The sequence below is a fragment of the Vitis riparia genome, chromosome 5 (assembly GCF_004353265.1).
Source record: "Vitis riparia cultivar Riparia Gloire de Montpellier isolate 1030 chromosome 5, EGFV_Vit.rip_1.0, whole genome shotgun sequence".
Taxonomy (NCBI): domain Eukaryota; kingdom Viridiplantae; phylum Streptophyta; class Magnoliopsida; order Vitales; family Vitaceae; genus Vitis; species Vitis riparia.
Genome location: NC_048435.1, coordinates 5,811,402 through 5,829,690, shown reverse-complemented (window position 1 = coordinate 5,829,690; position 18,289 = coordinate 5,811,402). Strand labels below are relative to the sequence as shown.

At 35.8% G+C, this 18,289-nt stretch overlaps 3 protein-coding genes across 5 annotated transcripts; 2 read left to right on the top strand and 1 right to left on the bottom strand.

The window, feature by feature from the left end:
• The first annotated feature begins 1,468 nt into the window (after window positions 1-1,468).
• Window positions 1,469-5,723, top strand: LOC117914735 (2-methyl-6-phytyl-1,4-hydroquinone methyltransferase, chloroplastic-like). The gene is made up of 3 exons (XM_034830189.1): window positions 1,469-2,469; window positions 2,716-3,022; window positions 5,162-5,723. Exons 1-3 carry the CDS (start codon window positions 1,910-1,912, stop codon window positions 5,315-5,317), a joined length of 1,023 nt encoding a protein of 340 aa, XP_034686080.1. The 5' UTR covers window positions 1,469-1,909; the 3' UTR covers window positions 5,318-5,723.
• A 2,109-nt stretch (window positions 5,724-7,832) lies between these two features.
• LOC117914113 (calmodulin-like protein 11) lies at window positions 7,833-9,227 on the top strand. The gene is made up of 4 exons (XM_034829309.1): window positions 7,833-8,034; window positions 8,143-8,300; window positions 8,427-8,507; window positions 8,897-9,227. The coding sequence occupies exons 1-4, from the start codon at window positions 7,959-7,961 to the stop codon at window positions 9,029-9,031; spliced, it is 450 nt and encodes a 149-aa protein (XP_034685200.1). The 5' UTR covers window positions 7,833-7,958; the 3' UTR covers window positions 9,032-9,227.
• Window positions 9,228-11,810: 2,583 nt separating this feature from the next.
• On the bottom strand, window positions 11,811-16,138 carry LOC117913781. 3 transcript variants are annotated; one of them, XM_034828817.1, is made up of 6 exons: window positions 15,686-16,138; window positions 15,510-15,569; window positions 14,728-15,423; window positions 14,413-14,619; window positions 12,915-14,192; window positions 11,811-12,842 (listed from the first exon to the last, which is right to left on the bottom strand). In XM_034828817.1, the coding sequence occupies exons 2-6, from the start codon at window positions 15,550-15,552 to the stop codon at window positions 12,193-12,195; spliced, it is 2,874 nt and encodes a 957-aa protein (XP_034684708.1). In that variant the 5' UTR covers window positions 15,553-15,569; window positions 15,686-16,138; the 3' UTR covers window positions 11,811-12,192. The 3 variants fall into 3 exon arrangements, with proteins under 3 accessions (XP_034684708.1, XP_034684706.1, XP_034684707.1); XM_034828815.1 differs by having other exon boundaries at window positions 11,811-14,192; XM_034828816.1 differs by lacking the exon at window positions 15,686-16,138 and having other exon boundaries at window positions 11,811-14,192; window positions 15,510-15,636.
• Between the last annotated feature and the right edge of the window lie 2,151 nt (window positions 16,139-18,289).

Below are 18,289 nucleotides of genomic sequence, written 5' to 3'. Positions count from 1 at the left end.
TTTTGTCTATTGTTTTATTTATTATTTTTTATATTATCATATTTTTAAATTATCATTGTGGATATCATTTAATAATAGTAAGTAACTATATTTATTAATGTATAATTATTGTGTTAATTTCACTCATCTCTCTTAATGTTTGGATTAAATACTTGTCTCATTAGTTTAAAATTTGGTCAAATACTTTTTTTTAAAAAAATTTTAAATAAGAGAAAAAGTAAATGAAAACTATTAGAGAAGAATGAGAAGTATTTGATGAAATTTTCAATAAAAAAATATTCCATATTTTTATGTACAACCTCTTAAGAGTCGCATAATTATTTTGGTGGTTGGGCCAACCAAGGTTTAAAATATTAATAAATATGGATATATCAGTACTTACTTAGATTTTACGGATATATTATAAATATTAAAAAAATATCGATGATGCGAAAATTATTCAAAATTCATGAAAATGCTTAAAAAAACTTTAAAACATGATAAAATAAGTAAGAATATATATATATATATATATATATATATATATATATTCTTACTTATTTTGTAAATGTAATTGACATAAGTACGATTAATAATAATATTTATCAAATTTTTATAAAAAATTAGCTTAGATTCCTTTAATATATTTATATTAAAACATGTTTTTTTTACATTTTAAATAAAAAATTAAATTGATTTATATAAAATATTTTATATGAGATTTGATTTCTAAAAATTTATTATAAATATACGGTGAAATTTTTTTATTAACATTAATTTATTCAAATAATTAAAATTATTAATAATTTATCTTATTAAATTAATTTTAATTTATAAAATATTAGAATTTTATTAATTTTTTTATACTGTACCAATTTTGAATAAAATTGCATTTTTAATATTTTAAAATAAAAATATTTAAAATTAAATAGATAAATAAAAAAATTAAGAGTGAAGTGATAATAATTTTTTAAAATAGTATTAATGAGGTAAATATAAAAAACAATTAAAAATAAAATGATAATATAAATTTAAAATAAAAGATAATGAATAATTAAAAAAAAAAGGATAAATGTTTTTAAAAAAATTTCAAAAAAATTGCCCATATCTGATAAATCGTCATTTTTTCTTGTCGCCCTCTCATGATGGGTGCGTAGCCTCAAGCTTTGATTTTTGGCGGATTTATCGCCCAAATTTCGATATTTAATCGATATTTAGACGATTTTACCGATTTTTGGCTGATATTCCTATTTAATGTGTCCGAAATTGTTTCGATCATTTCTGATATCAGAAATATGGCCGAAATTTCGGAGATAAAATCCGAAAATCTCATCACTGGGGCCAGCCATAGAGACGGATGGGATGATAAAGCCCGTCCCTTCTTCAGCTAGCAGGCCAGTACAAATGGGAAGGGTGATTTATGGGATGAATATGATAAGTGTGATCCAACGTTCAAGAAGAGGTGCCCTTTTGTCGGTTACAATCGTAAAACGACGTCCTTTCAAGGGGATTAATCACGAGATGACGTTTGGGCGGGCTGACGTCCAACGAGCGGTGCCTGTGAGGCTGAAACCTGATCATCACAATAGTTGCCCTCTCTCTCCTCCTCTCTCTCTCTCAACTGGCTTAGTTTTCTTCAATTATTTTCCATCTCTGCACCTCTTTGTTGGTAAGCTGTTTCCTTTTGTTCCCTTTACTTTCTTTACCATTTATAATTCCCTTATCTTGTACTGTCATGGCCCTTATGATTTACTTGCTCAAGACCTTTTGTGTAAGAACAAAACTGGATCTTCACCTTTGACACATAGGAACAAAATAAAAAATTTCCTTAGTTTTGCGAGTGGGTTTGCTTTATAGTATTCAATTATCACCGTGAAATAGCACAAAATACTAGTGTTTGTTTGCGGGTGTTTGTATTTTTTGGCATTTCATGGCTTCTGTAATGCTCAGTGGAGCTGAGAGTCTTAAACCCATTAGGGCCATAGCCCCCAGTGGGATAGGATCAGCGGGGTCCGATTTTCCTAAGAGATTTTCGTCCCAAAAGGGTCTAGTGTGTTATACTAGGAATCCCAGAACCAGAACAATAGCACCCAAATGCAGTTTATCTTCCTCGAGGCCTGTTTCTCAGCCTAGGTTCATCCAACACAAGCAAGAGGCGTTCTGGTTCTATAGATTCCTGTCCATAGTATATGATCATATCATAAACCCTGGACACTGGACTGAGGATATGCGGGATGAGGCACTCGAGCCTGCTGATCTTTATGATAGGAAAATGACGGTGGTTGATGTCGGAGGCGGGACTGGGTTCACTACTCTAGGCATAGTTAAGCATGTGGATGCAAAAAATGTCACTATTCTGGACCAATCCCCTCACCAGCTTGCCAAGGCTAAGGAGAAGGAGCCTTTGAAGGAATGCAGGATAATTGAAGGTGATGCAGAGGATCTCCCATTTCCAACTGATTATGCAGATAGATATATCTCTGCTGGAAGGTATTCTTTTTTGTTTATTGTTCTGTTATTTTTATTTTCTTTAGCTCTCCATTTATGGATAAGATTAGAATTTTGTTTTTCAAAGGTATTTTCTTCTTGTTATTAGTTTTTGGGTTGTCTAATGCAGGGTATTTTGTGATGATTGTAAATGATTATCATGAATCTATGATTGTTGGCTTCATGGGAAAAAAAATTTCTTTAGAGTCATTCTTACAAAATACTTAATATTTTGTTTGTCCTCCTCAGTATTGAGTACTGGCCAGATCCACAGCGTGGCATTAGGGAGGCTTACAGAGTACTGAAAATCGGTGGAAAAGCCTGTATAATTGGCCCCGTGTACCCTACCTTTTGGTTGTCTCGTCTCTTTGCAGATTTGTGGATGCTCTTCCCAAAGGAGGAAGAGTACATTGAATGGTTTCGAAAGGCTGGTTTCAAAAATGTTCAAATAAAAAGAATTGGTCCGAAATGGTACCGTGGTGTTCGGCGGCATGGCTTGATTATGGGATGCTCTGTGACAGGTGAAAAGCCTTTTACAGGGGACTCTCCCCTACAGGTAACTAACTTCTTTGGACCTTCATTTGTCATATAGGAAGACTAATAATAATACATTAATTTCGTTGCTGATTTGCCTCTCTATTTGTGGTTTCCTAATTTTTATCCTTGTGCCTATTCCCTATGTCTGATAATCACATTACATTCCTGAGCTAAATCTCAGCAGTTTGCTTATTATTCATACCATGATAACATGCTTCAGGATCTTTTAGATATTGTCTTCCTATCCACAGGATCCTTTCTTATTTATAAATATAGAATGGGTGATTGAAAAATAGTTGGTTAACAACCTTTTTTCACAAAGTTTCCCATGTGCTAGTGCCATTAAAGCAAGGAGCTCAATTCATAGTGACAATTCTTCATAGTTTTTCATGGGGTATAAAGGTTTGACATTGCTACCAATCTCTTATGAGCTTTGGGCTAATATAAATTTATGTCTAATCCTCAGTAATAAAATCATCAGGCAATTTACTTCATATGGGATGTAAATTACTTCATATGTAGTAGTAATTAGAAAAGAAAGGGTCATGAAGATTAGAACATTTTAAGATGGAACAATAAATTTTTTTTCCTTCTTCGTCCATCAACCATTGATTCAATTTCCTCTGAAGAATTGGTAAAGATGGGTCAAGAGGTGAATTATTCGCTTCAATAGAAATTGTCAAAGGAATAGGATGCAAAGGATATTTGATCAAGAGAAAATCGTGGTTCGGATGTTTACTAAATAGTGAATGAAATTGAACGAAATGCGTTGTAGATGAACGTAACAGGTGTATGAGGCGTATGTTCCCCATCATCTACTGCTTTCTCTCTTTTCCATTGCTTTCATATATATTCTGGTGAATGAATGGTTGTTGGGTCCTCCTCTTTCTGGACAACACATAGAAAGAGACCTGTCATGAAGAAATTAGTGGGCCTATGAGAGATATTTATAATTAGTTTCTTACTCTTTCTTCCTATCTCTCATTGATCTATTTTCTGTAGTTATTCATTAGAGAAATTGTCATCTGGAAGTTGATTTGGTTTATGACATAGCCATGACACCACCTAGGCTGGAGTGGCAATAGATTAAATATCCACTTTGTTGCTAGTTTTGATTCCTACCTTAGCAGTGCCAAGGAAAGAAGACAACCTCCTGAAATTGAAGATGGTTGATAATTGGGGAATATGGGACTGGTAGCTAAACATTTTATTTTCTTAAAGAGTTATAGAAGATGTGATGCACTTGGAATGGGGTGTACAGCTGAACATAACAGAAGGCATTAAATTTGTTTTGGATCATGGGACAATAAATAATTCTTAGATAACTTAAAGCATAAAAAACTGGGTTTCATCCACATGGTCTTGGCTTAAAGGTGGTGAAGTTATATTTGGGAGGATATCTTATTAGTACAGTTTTGTGGCCAAGAGAGATCCTGGCATTGGGAGGATTTTACTGGTTGTTTTGAGCTTACTATGAATCATGCACACTGTCAGATATTCCAAGAGGGGTGATATACCATGGTTATGCATGTGTTGGTGGCAGGCCTTGGCAAGTTTTTTCTTGATGGGTTATTAAGTAGGTGAGGGAGTAAACACCTGAAAGCTTTTAGTTTATTAATTTTTTAGGGTGTTGTGGAAACTATTAGGAGAGAAAACAAGTGGAAAACAATCATGAATCTCATCCCTGTTTCGGATCCCTCATGTGATGATCTCTGCATAGCTTTTCTTCCTCCATCTCTTACATTAGATCTGGCAGTTGGTAGGGTTGAGAATAGATGAGACATTTTAGGCACTTTCATTTTGCATCGCCAATATGAAGTTAGATACCTGAGGTGTTATTTTCTGACTGACTAACTGAATAACATAGGCATTTGCATCCTCGGTTATTTAATAAATTCCTCCGTGAAGTATGAGGACCATTATGGGGATATCAGTGTCTAAGCTGCCTACTTTCTGTAGCTGGTACAACACTGCTTGCCTTAAAATTGAGTACAGATGAAGACTGTTGAATCACTAGGTGTCAAGCTTTGATCTTTCACATATCATGAGGATTTCTAGTTTAACAATCAGCAAGAAAACATTGGTTCTGATTATCTCTGAAGCTTTACTTCAGCTGGTTACTTTCTCTTGTGAGGTTCTAATGGGTGTCTTGATGCAGCTTGGCCCAAAAGTGGAAGATGTAAAGAAGCCGGTGAATAAATTTGTGTTCCTTTCGCGGCTCATTCTTGGTGCAATTGCAGGAGCCTACTTTGTGCTGATTCCAATTTACATGTGGCTCAAAGATAAAATTGTTCCAAAAGGTTGGCCTATCTAAAAGAGAGGCTGAACAGAGCAAAAAGAAAGCTTTCTTCCATCCCATTGCTACCACACTGGTTAGCATTCTGTATGGAAGATCATTCCCATCCTACCCACCTGCCTTTGACATTTCTCCAATGAGACAGACTTATTCCTTGTGTAAAAGCATGCCTTAAATAACCTGCAATGCCCTTGGCTCTTAGCAACTTTGTTGGAATGGTTTGTAGTGCATGTAAGATGTAACCTAGGTAATCCATAAATAGGGATTGCCTTATGTCTATACTTCCTACTTTATCATCTTTTTCTAGTTGTTTTTCTTCTAGCATGCAAGTTCTTTTCTGGGGAATCAACTTCTGTAATCAGTTGAAATCTTTCTTTTCTTTCTTCCTTTCTTTGTCTTTAATACTATTATCACCATTTTTAGAGATTGGAGCAGTTGCCAACTCATGATCTGGGTAATGAGGACCCTGCAGATTTATACTGAGGCATGAGTCTTTCATGCTCCATTCTATTAGGACATCAAAAAGCCACAAGAAGTAAGCATACCATTAAAAAATTTTATTTACTATTTAAAAAGAAAATAAATTAATAAAAAGATATGAGAAGAAAGCTACTGAGTTAACCATTCTCATGCCTCTGTGCCAGTGTGTGAACACCTGTCTTGCTATTTTATTAAACCCAGAGATACCAGGTCAAAGAGAGCAAACAAACACATCTGGGTGGGTTGTTGGCCTGTTACAGTAGGACACATGTAGGTTTTTTAGGGAAAGTCAAAGTGAATGCATGAAAATCTTGGAATTGCCTTCCAACTAATGAATGGAAGATAAAATTTATATGTATTGATGCATTTGGAGGTTCAGACCTTCTAATTGAATTTTGTTTTCTTTTCTCCTTTGTGATTTGATTTGAAAACTAACACATTTACTTGGTCCTCTGCCGAGTAAGATGCCCATGGGATGTCTGATTTCTTTTTTCAGCCTAAATTTTCTCTTCTTCTCCCCCCTTATAAAACTTGAATTTGTCAATGGTCTTCCACCAGAGTCCTGAATATCTCAATATTAAACTTGGGGTAATATTGACCTGACTCACTCTTTTCCCCTGCCTTCTCCAAATGAAACATATGAGTATGAAGCTGTACAAACATGAAACGCGCACCACTCATTTATCATCCTCTTATGTGTAGTAATCATGCGTTCCCTTTTCAGTGGGAGCAGGGCAGGACTTCGTCATGGTAGAGAAGTCTATTTCCTTGGGAGACCCCATGCCTAAGGCCCTAGGTTTCTGGACATTTTCTTAACGTTGAAAATCCGTGGTGTGGACTAAGGACCATCCCAGTAAATCAAGGGCACGTGTGAACCCCATAATCAGGAATACTTGATGTGTCACGAATCTGGACCAGAAAGACTCGGAGGGATGCTGAAGGGGGGAGGTGAGTCAGTGGTGAAAATTCTACGCTGCAAACGCGAATCAGCGTTGGATTCGCGTTTTGGCCTTGGCAGCTGAGCCAAATTTGCATTAAGAGAAACCGCGTTGACAGCCATGCACACATTAATGCCCCTTATTTCTATCTTTTAGGCTCCCCTTCAGCCAACCTTGAACCTCCTCTCTCTTGAACGCTTCCACCTTGCACACTTTCACCCATAAAATATAAACTATTTATTTTTAAATTCAAATATGATAAAGTTTAGATTTACAAATTTGAGATTATTTTATCCTTTTAATCAATTAAATTTTCTTAATATAGAAGTTTCAAATAGAAGACGTCATCCTCTAAAATATTTAAGAAAAAAAGTGTGTTTTTATATTTACATAAAAATAATTATAAAAATCTTTTAATAACATAAATACCATATTTTGACTTCATCTAAGATATTTTTGTTAAATTTTCCTTCTTTATTTTGTTTTGGCATGTGGGTACGAAAACACACTTTTCCCTCCCGTTTATATATTCCGGTGTAAAATGGTGTAAAAGCAACCAATAGAAAATAGGCAACACGATGGGGAGGGGCTAAAGCAATCCAAGTGAGCGTTGCAGGCACGCATATGGAAAGAGCGCGTCCAATGCACTATAGAAATTAGAGACAATAAGCAGAGTAAAATAGAAAGGAGTAGGCCTCTCGTGTAAGCAACGGGGCGTGCTCCTTGGGTTGAAAATGTGGAAACAAAGTACACAACTCCCCATATCCTCTCCCCCCCTCTTTCCTTGTCTGCTGAACATCTAACCCTTACAGCTGTCCAAACAAAATTATAATAATAATATGTATTCATATTCATAGATACACAGAAAAGAAAAAAAAAAAACAGAAGAAAGAGGACTGCATATAAAGTTCATAGCAAATAACATTAGTTTTTTCATGAGAGAGGAAATGAATGGTCGTGGTCTAGATGGCTGAAAATAGGATAATACCCAACTCTTAGTCATATGTTCAATTTGACTCTTAAGGTTTTAAAATCAATTTTTACTTGCCCCACCACCACCTTGTTACCAATTCATACGTATATATAGATATATATATATATTGCATATGCCCAGCCAGGCTTGAGCTATACTCAACTCTTTCTCTCTCTCTCTCTCTCTCTCTCTCAAACTCTGAAAAATTTCCAGCTGGTCTCAAAACAAACCACAAACCACAAACCACAAACCACAAACCAAAACCACCATGGCAGATGTGCTAAGCGAGGAGCAGATTGTAGAGTTCAAGGAAGCTTTTTGTCTCTTTGACAAAGATGGAGATGGTGAGTTTTCTTTTTGGGTCATTCCTAGGCCTGTATATCTTTGGTTCCTCTTACTGGGTCTTTGTTATTATATCTGGGCATATTCATGAAGTGGTTGAATGTGTGTAGGCTGCATTACCGTGGAAGAATTGGCGACGGTGATTCGGTCGTTGGATCAGAATCCCACCGAGGAAGAGCTTCAGGACATGATAAGAGAAGTGGACGCTGATGGAAATGGGAGCATAGAGTTCGCGGAGTTCCTCAACTTAATGGCCAAGAAAGTAAAGGTATAATAATATTTTGAACTATGATCTATACGGAATAGCCTTATGCCTCTTACAATTTAAATGCTCAGCATGTTATAAACTTCACCGTCGACTAAGATGTCTGTGTTTTTCTTCTTGGTTAACCAGGAAACAGACGCAGAAGAGGAGCTTAAAGAAGCCTTCAAAGTTTTTGACAAGGATCAAAATGGTTACATCTCAGCCACTGAGGTGAATTTGCCTAGCATCCCATCCCACCTTTTTTTCTCCCTTTATTTAGCTCTACTACCGTGATGATAAATGAGAATGAGTCTTCACCTTCGAAAAAATGGTAATGGGTTCAATTGGGATCAAGGGAAGAAACAAAAAAGAAAGGGTGATGGAACAGATGTATGAAAATACTGTTCTATACATATATTCATAATTTATCTATATTTTATGAATATGTCTTTGTTGTACGTATGACAGTATCTGTACTCATTGTCCATGCAATGAACAATGGCATTTTTTATATTTATTTATTTTTTTTAAAAAAGGACTTAGGGCTGACATTGATGTAATTGGCCTTTTGACCTTTGAATGGCAAAAGATTCTAACGAAGTTTGAATGTTTGGGTGCAGTTGAGGCATGTGATGATAAATCTAGGGGAAAAGCTAACTGATGAGGAGGTGGAGCAGATGATCAGAGAGGCCGACTTGGACGGTGATGGGCAGGTTAACTACGATGAGTTTGTGAAGATGATGATGACCGCCTAGCACAATTCCGAATTGTTCAGTCAATTTCATTGAATGATGAATACCCATTCAAAATTGTTTATTTTCAAACCCTTCCAACAAATAAGCGTGTTCTTATTTCTTAATTTTCGTTGTACTGTTTCTTGTATTTGTACCCGATTGAATTCCATGACTCTAAATTAGAATTAATTGACTTTCAACCTTTGATTCATCCAAATTCTAGATCCCATTTTTTGTTTCTTTTATACAACTCATTTCTACCATAGACCATTAATTATTTGTGCCAAATTAATCTTGTGGGAGACATTAATTTATGACCAAATTAAATCCTAGGCAGTCAATGAAAGCATGTATAATTTGACATAGTTTGAGAGATATATTTATGAAGAGATCTTATTTGACGAATCATTTCAATAAATATCTTCAATTTGAATGTTTTATATCTATCTTTTGAAATTAAAGCACAAAAAGTTGATAATTTTTTTCATATATATATTAAATTAGAGATTATATCTAATTAAGATTACATTTACAAATTTTTTAAAAATTAAAGATTATTTTAAAAAAGGGAGACTATTGGGCTTGTTTAGTAACTATTTCCAAAATAAATTTTGATTCTTCGTGAAAAAGAAAACATAAACATATTTGATAACAAAAAAATTATTTTATGTTTTTTTTTTGTTTTTAAGAATATAAAATAAAGTATTCTAAAAAAATATGTTTTAATTATTATTTTTTATTATTTTCAGTTACTTTTTTGTTTAGGATTGTGTTAAAAAGTAATATATAAATATGTAGAATACTTAAAAATAAAACGCTAGCATCAAAATAATTTTTAAAATATATTTAAAATTATTAAAAGTAGGTTAAAAGAAATTTAGTTTCCAAACAAATTTTTATTTTATAAAAATTAAAAACAGTTTTTAAAAACTATTTTTTAAATTGTTTTCAAAAATGGATACTTAATAGTTAATAGCCCATATATTTATGAACAAATATATCAAAAGAAGAAAAAAAAAAATGACGCAGTGTGCAGTGATTTCTCAATAATTTATAGTATTCTTTTCTAACCTCCTTGACTAACAAATAAATAGATTTATTAAGAAGTCTTATCTCATTCAATAAAGAGAAGTAATAAGGGGGCCTCTTTCACACTACTTTATGTCCATCAGGTACTTTTCTATGGAATTGAAGGCCAAAAAGATTTGTAGGTGTTGAGTTTAGACTGCCGACTAATCCAATTCAAAGGTTTGTGTTTCTTTGTTTTTCCCGAGTAGAAAATTAAGAAGGAAGGTAGCAGTCCGTTGTCCATATTACAATGTATCTCGACTCCCAGACGCAGCCACACTATTGATATGCGTCACACCCAGCCGCGTGCAGCCCACACCACACACATGGAGGGATGCAGAGAAGGGGTTGATGGGGCCATGGGGCCATGCCAGCGCCCCACCTACCTCCATGCCACCAACACGTGCAGCCCAGGGCCACCTCAGGTTCAAAAGGTCCTTGCCACTTGCTGCTCTTAACAATTTGGAAGAAAAGGACTGATGCAGCATCCTTCTCCACTCGTATTACTGGTATATATCACAAGGATTCTAGCAAATTAGGCCAAGGGTGTGTTGGGACTTGGGAGGGGTTTTGAGGGTATATGCTATTTTTACAAAATCTGCATCAAAGAATTATAGGATGATAGGAGGTATTTGTTAGGATCTAAGGCTTACCCAACTCATCTAAAAACCAATTGGGTTGTTCGAGAGGTTAACTAATCATTTTCATATGGTTCGACGGCACATTCGTTTACATTCATCTCGGGTTTGACCATTGGGAGATATATATTGGGGTATGACCTATCCCATACAACATCTCTATCTTGGAGCCTTGACTGATCTTAAAGCTTATAACGGGATTGCTTTGTACACTCATCCCGAGATCATTTTTCAATCATCATTTTTCCATCAAACAGCATTATTGCTTACCAAACACTTCTTAAAAACACACCACACCCTCCAGAAAGGCCACTCCACGGTCAACAACACCCTTCAGAACCAAGTAAAAAACTAAAGCTAAAGCATGTATCCTCCACCAACCTTTGACGAGGCTTATCTGCAGTGCCTTTCGGGAGTGAATTTCTGCATATAATGATTCAAGGCTTTTCTCAAATGGATGCAAGATAAGAAGAAAAATGGGGTTTTGGGTGAAGGCATGAATCTGTGACTTTTTCTCTATTATTATTATTATTATTATTTGTGCAATTTCTGTCCACATTAACTCGATAAGACAACTTGAGTTTGAGAACTTATTCTTCACTAGTAACGTCGGCAATCCTTGTTATGACTGGCGACAAGGATTGTAAGCTTACATTTGATTCATGGAAATTTGATGGCTTTGGCATTCCTGACCTTACAATTAAGCTAACTTACTTGAACTGATCTCACTGATCATGCCTGGTATAAGTTTTTGTCATGGTTTGGTCCATAGAACAAGGATGGTGTTATCCTTAAGTACTTATGGATATGGTCATAGAATCAACTTGAAAAAACAATTATGGGCACTGAAGAGGATCTTCTAATGAGGATTACAAAAGCATAATGCCACATGGGGTGCCACTCAAAGTGGAAACCAGAGACCAAAATTGTCTCCACCTCTCTCCTTCCACCCTTCAGTATCTGTTTCAAATTAACTCTATTATATGGTAAACTCGATACTTGCCTTCTATATAGGATGAGTTTTGAGGACTTTCTCCCAATAAAATCATGATAATAGTTCCAAAATTAATATAAATCTTCATTATACTTGTATATATAATAAAAAAATAAACAAATATTATAATCAAAAGCAGCTGAGCTGCTTACATTACAATTCCCTCCCCCTCCACGCCTTACAAATTCCTCTTGAGACAAACAAATAAAACCCAAGAATTACACATAGATTTTGAGTCAAGAAACTTACATCAAGAAAAAAATGAAGTCTTAAGGCACAATGAGATAAACCAAGCAAAAGAATACAAACAATGGGTAGTCACAGTTGCAAAGTTATACTCAACTCTTTTTTTTTTTGGTATAAACCAATCAGCATTCTCTCTCCTGATCAAAACTCCATTTCAGAAAACTTAAAATTAGAGAGAAAATCCAACCAAAACAAGAAGAAATGAAACTTGGGAAATTAGTAGTTTCATAATATGTTTAACTAATTGCAGTAGCACAACATATGCAGTTGCTGAAGAGGGAAGACCTGGACCTGCGCTTCGTTCTTCTTTTGGGAGATGTTGAATTCCAGACTTCCTCGGCTGCCTTCTTTTCAGCAACAACAGTAGCTTGGTTTTGCTGTGAAACAACCAAACAGGCTTCTTCCTCTTCTTTCAAGAAGCTTAGAAATGGAGTCCTTGACTTCTCAGAGTCACTTTTCTCCAACTTTAATGAATCCTCTTCCACTGGCATGGCCTGATACTGTACCGAGTCTGGACCATATTCTCCAACTGGATTTCTAAAATTAACATCAACCCCCCTTGATAAGGTTCCAGTTACAGTCTTATCGTGATACAGTAGAGGAGTTTGATCAGATTCTTCAGTGCTACCTTCAGCTAGGAGCTCAAAATGGAAACTTGGAGATTTTCGTATCCCAGCTTGAATGGCCAAGCTTTCAGGGCTTGATTCAGTGCTGACCCTCCCCACACCTTCTTGTGCTTCATAACCACCACTTGGGAATGCGGGTGTTTCATCTTTCCCAAATTGTTCATTGGACTGGCCTGCTGTTTCGAATTGTGCAACTGCCATTGAAGTTGTTTTGGGACTCTGTGGAAGCTCTTGGCCAGGTTTCTTATTTGTCAATTCAACTGCAAAGACTAAAGTTTCCGTAGTCAAGTCTGAGGCATCCAAATTGGAAGCTTTGATAAGGGAGAACTCACCACTACCATGTTGTTGGAGCTCCAATGAAGAATGGTCCCTGCTCTCTAAACTCTCATACCCCATGACTGTGGCTGGTTCGTGCTCTTGAGACTGCAGAGGGAATGCTGCTGGAGGTGGTGGAAGCAAACTTCCTGCCTCGTCAATTGGATGTGATTGGAAATCACTCTCTTCTGTTGTTTTTCTTTCTTCTATATCATTTCCCACTGCATATGAATATTCTGCTTTCTCCAGTATTTCTTCCACCATGTTCTTCTCTGTTGGCTCCTCTCCTTCATGGTTGAAGTCAGTGACAAAGAATTCTGTTGAAACAGTATCTATTTTAGAGAGCTTGGCAGTTCCTTCTTCTGGATTCTTGCAGAGTTCCTCCAAGGTTGAATTTGGGCTGCTATCACATAAATGAACTTTGTAAGCATTCTCGAGTAGCTTTGCCTCCTCAACTTGGAAGTCCTTGTCCACTGCAGAATTGCAAGAAGTATCCATAACGCCCTCCTTTCCATCGTTCTCGTGATCAGAATGAGAAGAGTCTGACTTGTTAGTTTTAGATTCATTCAGCAACTCCTCACAAAACTGAGTTGGGCAAAGATCATGCGTGTCGTCTTTATTTTCTAATCCAAGCCCAATCAATTTTGTGTCCTCAGTAAGAACCACACACTTATCTTCAGGCTTTGCAACTTCCTGAAAGGAGTCCAGTGAATCAGTCAGTGGGATGGCCTCTGACTGTAAATCCGAGAAACCGTTCTGAATTAAATTCATCTCCACAGGTAACCCTCCATCACCTTTGTTCCCCATGGCTTCTTGCTGTATATCCAAGGAACCATTCCTAATTAAATTCATCTCCATGGGTAACCCCTCATCACTGTTGTTCCCTGAACCACTTGAGGTTTTGCTCAAGCCATTGGGGACCTCATCTCCATCTCGAATTTCAGCCTTCTCTTCAAGTATGCTTGTATCAGACACTTGCTCTTCTGTAGAGGCCATTTCTTCCCTTCTCTTTCCTATTGCTGGATTGGTATCAGATCCAACACTTTCAGCTAGAGTGTGTGCTATTTCAGCATCTGACTGACCCTTCTCCCCACTGTCACAGGATAAACTCACTCCTAGAATTTCCTTGCTCCCTTGCATTGTCTCGCTGTGGTTCTCAATGGATGGGTCAGCATGAATTTTATCCAATTCATGTTGATCAAAATCTGGTTCTACATATCCTAGATGTTCTGGACTGTTTGGTGCAGAATTGGTACAACTTGAACTTGTTGTCTCTTCTCTCTCTGTTTCAGTTTCTGGTACATCAATATGAAAGGTATTAAGGAGGGGTTTTATGTGTTGATTTATATTACTTCTAACTTCTACTAACACAAAAGGAAATATGTACTTCTACAATGATAATGTATGCTTCTAATAGAACAGAACAAAATGTGTAGGGCTAATCAGAAGTAATTTCATATGTATCAGGTAAACTAGAGAAAAGTCCATGGGAAATAAAAGATCATATAGACTAACCTTTTTCACTTGAAGTCTGCCTTTCAATTGGCTTCTCACTTGTTTCCAACAGTTTATCTTCCAAATTTGACTCAATCAGTGTTTCATCATTCTCGTCATCTGCAGACAGAGAAGCTGGCTGGATTCTGCTATCTGTATTCCCATCTTTTGATTGTATGACAACTTGTGGAGATCCAGGAGGAGGCTGAATCTTAGAGTCATTTTGCTCTACAGAACAAAAGACCAGAATAAGACGTGTACGTATTTGATTAACTTATGAGTTGATCAATGGATAAATGGTAATACTAATCAATTCCTGTATTAGAGATTATTTACCTATTCCATCTGATGTCTGAGGATCAATGCAAGGATCTCCAGCTTCATGTCGATCATCAGATACCAACCATGTAACTTTTTCGTGAACATCTTTATCTTCAATTGCAGGACCTGTTTGATTTCCTTCATCAGATGCCAACCCTGTAACTTTTTCATGAAAATTCATGTCTTCAACTGCAGGAATTTGATTTCCTTCACCAGATGCCAACCCTGTAATTTTTTCATGAAAATTTGTGTCTTCAACTGCATGAACTATTTGATTTCCTTCACCAGATGCCAACCCTGTAACTTTTTCATGAAAATTTGTGTCTTCAACTGCAGGAACTATTTGATTTCTTTCACCAGATGTCAACCCTGCAACTTTTTCATGAAAATTTGTGTCTTCAACAGCAGCAACTATTTGATTTCCTTCACCAGATGCCAACCCTGTAATTTTTTCATGAAAATTTGTGTCTTCAACAGCAGGAACTATTTGATTTCCTTCACCAGATGCCAACCCTGTAATTTTTTCATGAAAATTTGTGTCTTCAACAGCAGGAACTATTTGATTTCCTTCACCAGATGCCAACCCTGCAACTTTTTCATGAAAATCTTTGTCTTCAACTGCAGGAACTATATGATTTTCTTCTTTTACATTGTCTGCAAAACCAGCTTCTTGCAAAGAATTTTCGGCAGTTTCCGCTGTCTTGTTTTCTTCTGCATTGCAAGTCAGTGAATATAGCTCATAATCATATCTCAGCCATACAAAACTTGAAGTTTCAAACATCTTCCAATAACCATACCTTGCAGCCCTGATACGTTGCTGTTGCCCATCTCATTTCCCATGTTCAGTTCTCCGAATCCTGCAATATTAATGAGGGAACAAACACCAAGTGTGATGGCTCTGAGCCTTTCCAATACAAGTATATGACTAATAGGGAGCTCAAATTCAAAATCTATATGGATAACAAGTCCATACCATGATGATGATGATATTCACATGCAAAGAGCTATAAACATTAGAGGACAGCTTGATTTCCCTGAGACTGCCAGAGTGTTACCACTCAATGAGATGGCAACTTCACGACATCGCTTAAAGCATAAGCCTTGTTAGGAACACTAGCGAGCTAGCAGACGCATTACGAAAAGTAAGGATGATAGATTACTGTAACATTTTCCCTTTTATATCCTTTCTGACAAGGACATTACATATGATCACAAAGTTTATATAGTATGAATGAGAACATATCCCTAACTATATAAAGTTCACTGTAGGTGACTCAACCTGCCTTGTGTAGCCTATCAACTGTCTGCTCGTATGATTATGTTTCGCTCGATTCCTAATTACTCTGGCTCCAAAAGGTTAGCCCTTCTTTGTTAAGAGGAATATCTAGCTAGGTTCACTGACCTAGCCTTTCTAGCAAACTTTCTCAGAAGAGGTGTCTGGAAGGTTAATTTGCATATGCTAAGATTCATCACAGCCAGGATGGGGCACATCAGGCCGCAGGGTGCTGTGTTTTTAAGGAACACTTCTTTTGTACACCAAAAACATGGTGGAGCAATTTTCCCTTTTCCCAAAGTTATAATGGGCTAGTTTCTGATGAATGAGTAGGGATGATCAAGACATGTGAGCTAAAACTAAAAATATGAACAACTTTTATCTATTACAAGTGCTTCCCCATCTGTATGAGGGCATCCACTCCAGAGAATGGTCCCTGAGAAAGGCCTCCATGGCTGTCCCATATGATGAATAGGGGGTCATTAGGATATGGATAGAATCTGAGACACAAACCACAATATCTATTGGAAAATCTTCTGTGTCTGATCCATTGAATATTTAGCACACTACTTGTATAATACAGATTGGACTGTTTGAGATTTGCATAGCAGACTTGCTAAATATTCTTCCTTCTGTCAAGGGTGTGGAATAATGGTTGCAATGAGGGTGGGTCATTTCTTTGAGCATTTCTTGGTGTTAAAGCTTCTTGTTGATGCTGGGAGGCTAAGAGATCAGTTTTTTTTAATGCTAAACTCATCATAGCTCTGCGTTTTCTTTGGAACTTGTCACCTTTCTCCATGCTTAAAAGCTAATAAACTGGACCCTCACCCTTCTTTTTCTCATTAAGGAGAATGGAAAGAAGGGTTGGTGGAAAACCACTATACCAACTTTTTAATAAAGATTAGCATTGGAATGATGATACCAAATTGGCATCCATCTGGGTAGTTTTTTTTTTTTTTTTTTTTTTTTCCCATTTCTCCTTAATCAATGCAGATCAGTGAAGTTTATGAAGATGATGAAGGGCCTGTTTGGTTGTTGCACAGAATAAGAATTATTGTATTGTCTTTTACTTCACCTTTAAAGGTTGACTATTAGCCATTAGGTAGAAAATGGGAGTCATCACTGGGAATGGAACAATTTAGTTGCTGTGCCATAACCCATAGGTGCATGCATGCTCATGTTTCTCCAAATCAAAGGCAACCTTACTCATTGATCAAACTTATATTTTACTTTCCTTTAATTTTTTATTTCCCTTTTATTCTATTATTTTCCCTTTCCTCACAAGTTGCGGGGGGGCTTGAAAGGGCCAGCATATAATGAGTAGTTTTAGATCTTTGGCGCTGACTTTTTGGTTAGGTTCACTAAGCTAACTTTCTGGTTAATTTGCCATCAAAGGACCAAACTATGATTAACTTTAATTATATTATTTTTCAAAAAAAAATTATAGGGACTTATAAAAAATAAAAAAACATATGTGGCATTGTGAATACATTATGGGATTTGAATTGAGAATGCACAATTTTACTTACTGTCAATCTTAGGTGTCACTATAATGAATACTTTCTGTCTAATACATGCATATGTGGAAATTGGAGGATAAAAAAAAAGGAAAAAGAAGAGGAATGTATTAGTTGTAAATGAAGTTTGAATGAGTTTTTTATGTTTGGTGGAGAACAAGAGAAATGCTTACGTGGAGAATGGGGGATGAAAAGTGAAAAGATGTGGTGTGTGGGAGAGTTGTGATAGGGGCCTTAGTGCTAATATTTATAATATTGGGGTAGTAAACAATAATAATAAAAATAGTGAAAGGAGATGTGATGTGTGAACAAAAGAAAAGAAAAGAAAGAAATTGACAAAGAGAAAGGAGAGAACGGTGGAAGTGAGTGCCCAATTGACAAATATATATATATATAATAACAATAATAGGAAAAAAATATTTATTTAAAATTTAAATAAAAAGAACAAGTTTTGAAGAAATTTACTTTAAATAGTTAAATGGGAAAGATTCTTATGAACAAGAATCTTATATAAATTAAGAATTTAGGAAATGAATTAATCAAATTGAAATTGAATAATAATAATAATTATAATAATTGTTTAATATGATAAAGAAAAATAATAGACTTTGAGTTTTAATAAAAAAAAATTGATGGATTCTTCGGAATGAATTTTGTAAAAGACATAACTTTTATAAAAATTTGGAAACTCACTTATTAAAGTGTTATAGATTAGAAAGTTAAAAATAATATAAGTGATATAATATAGAAAATTATTAGGATTATTAAACCTATAAATTTAGATAAA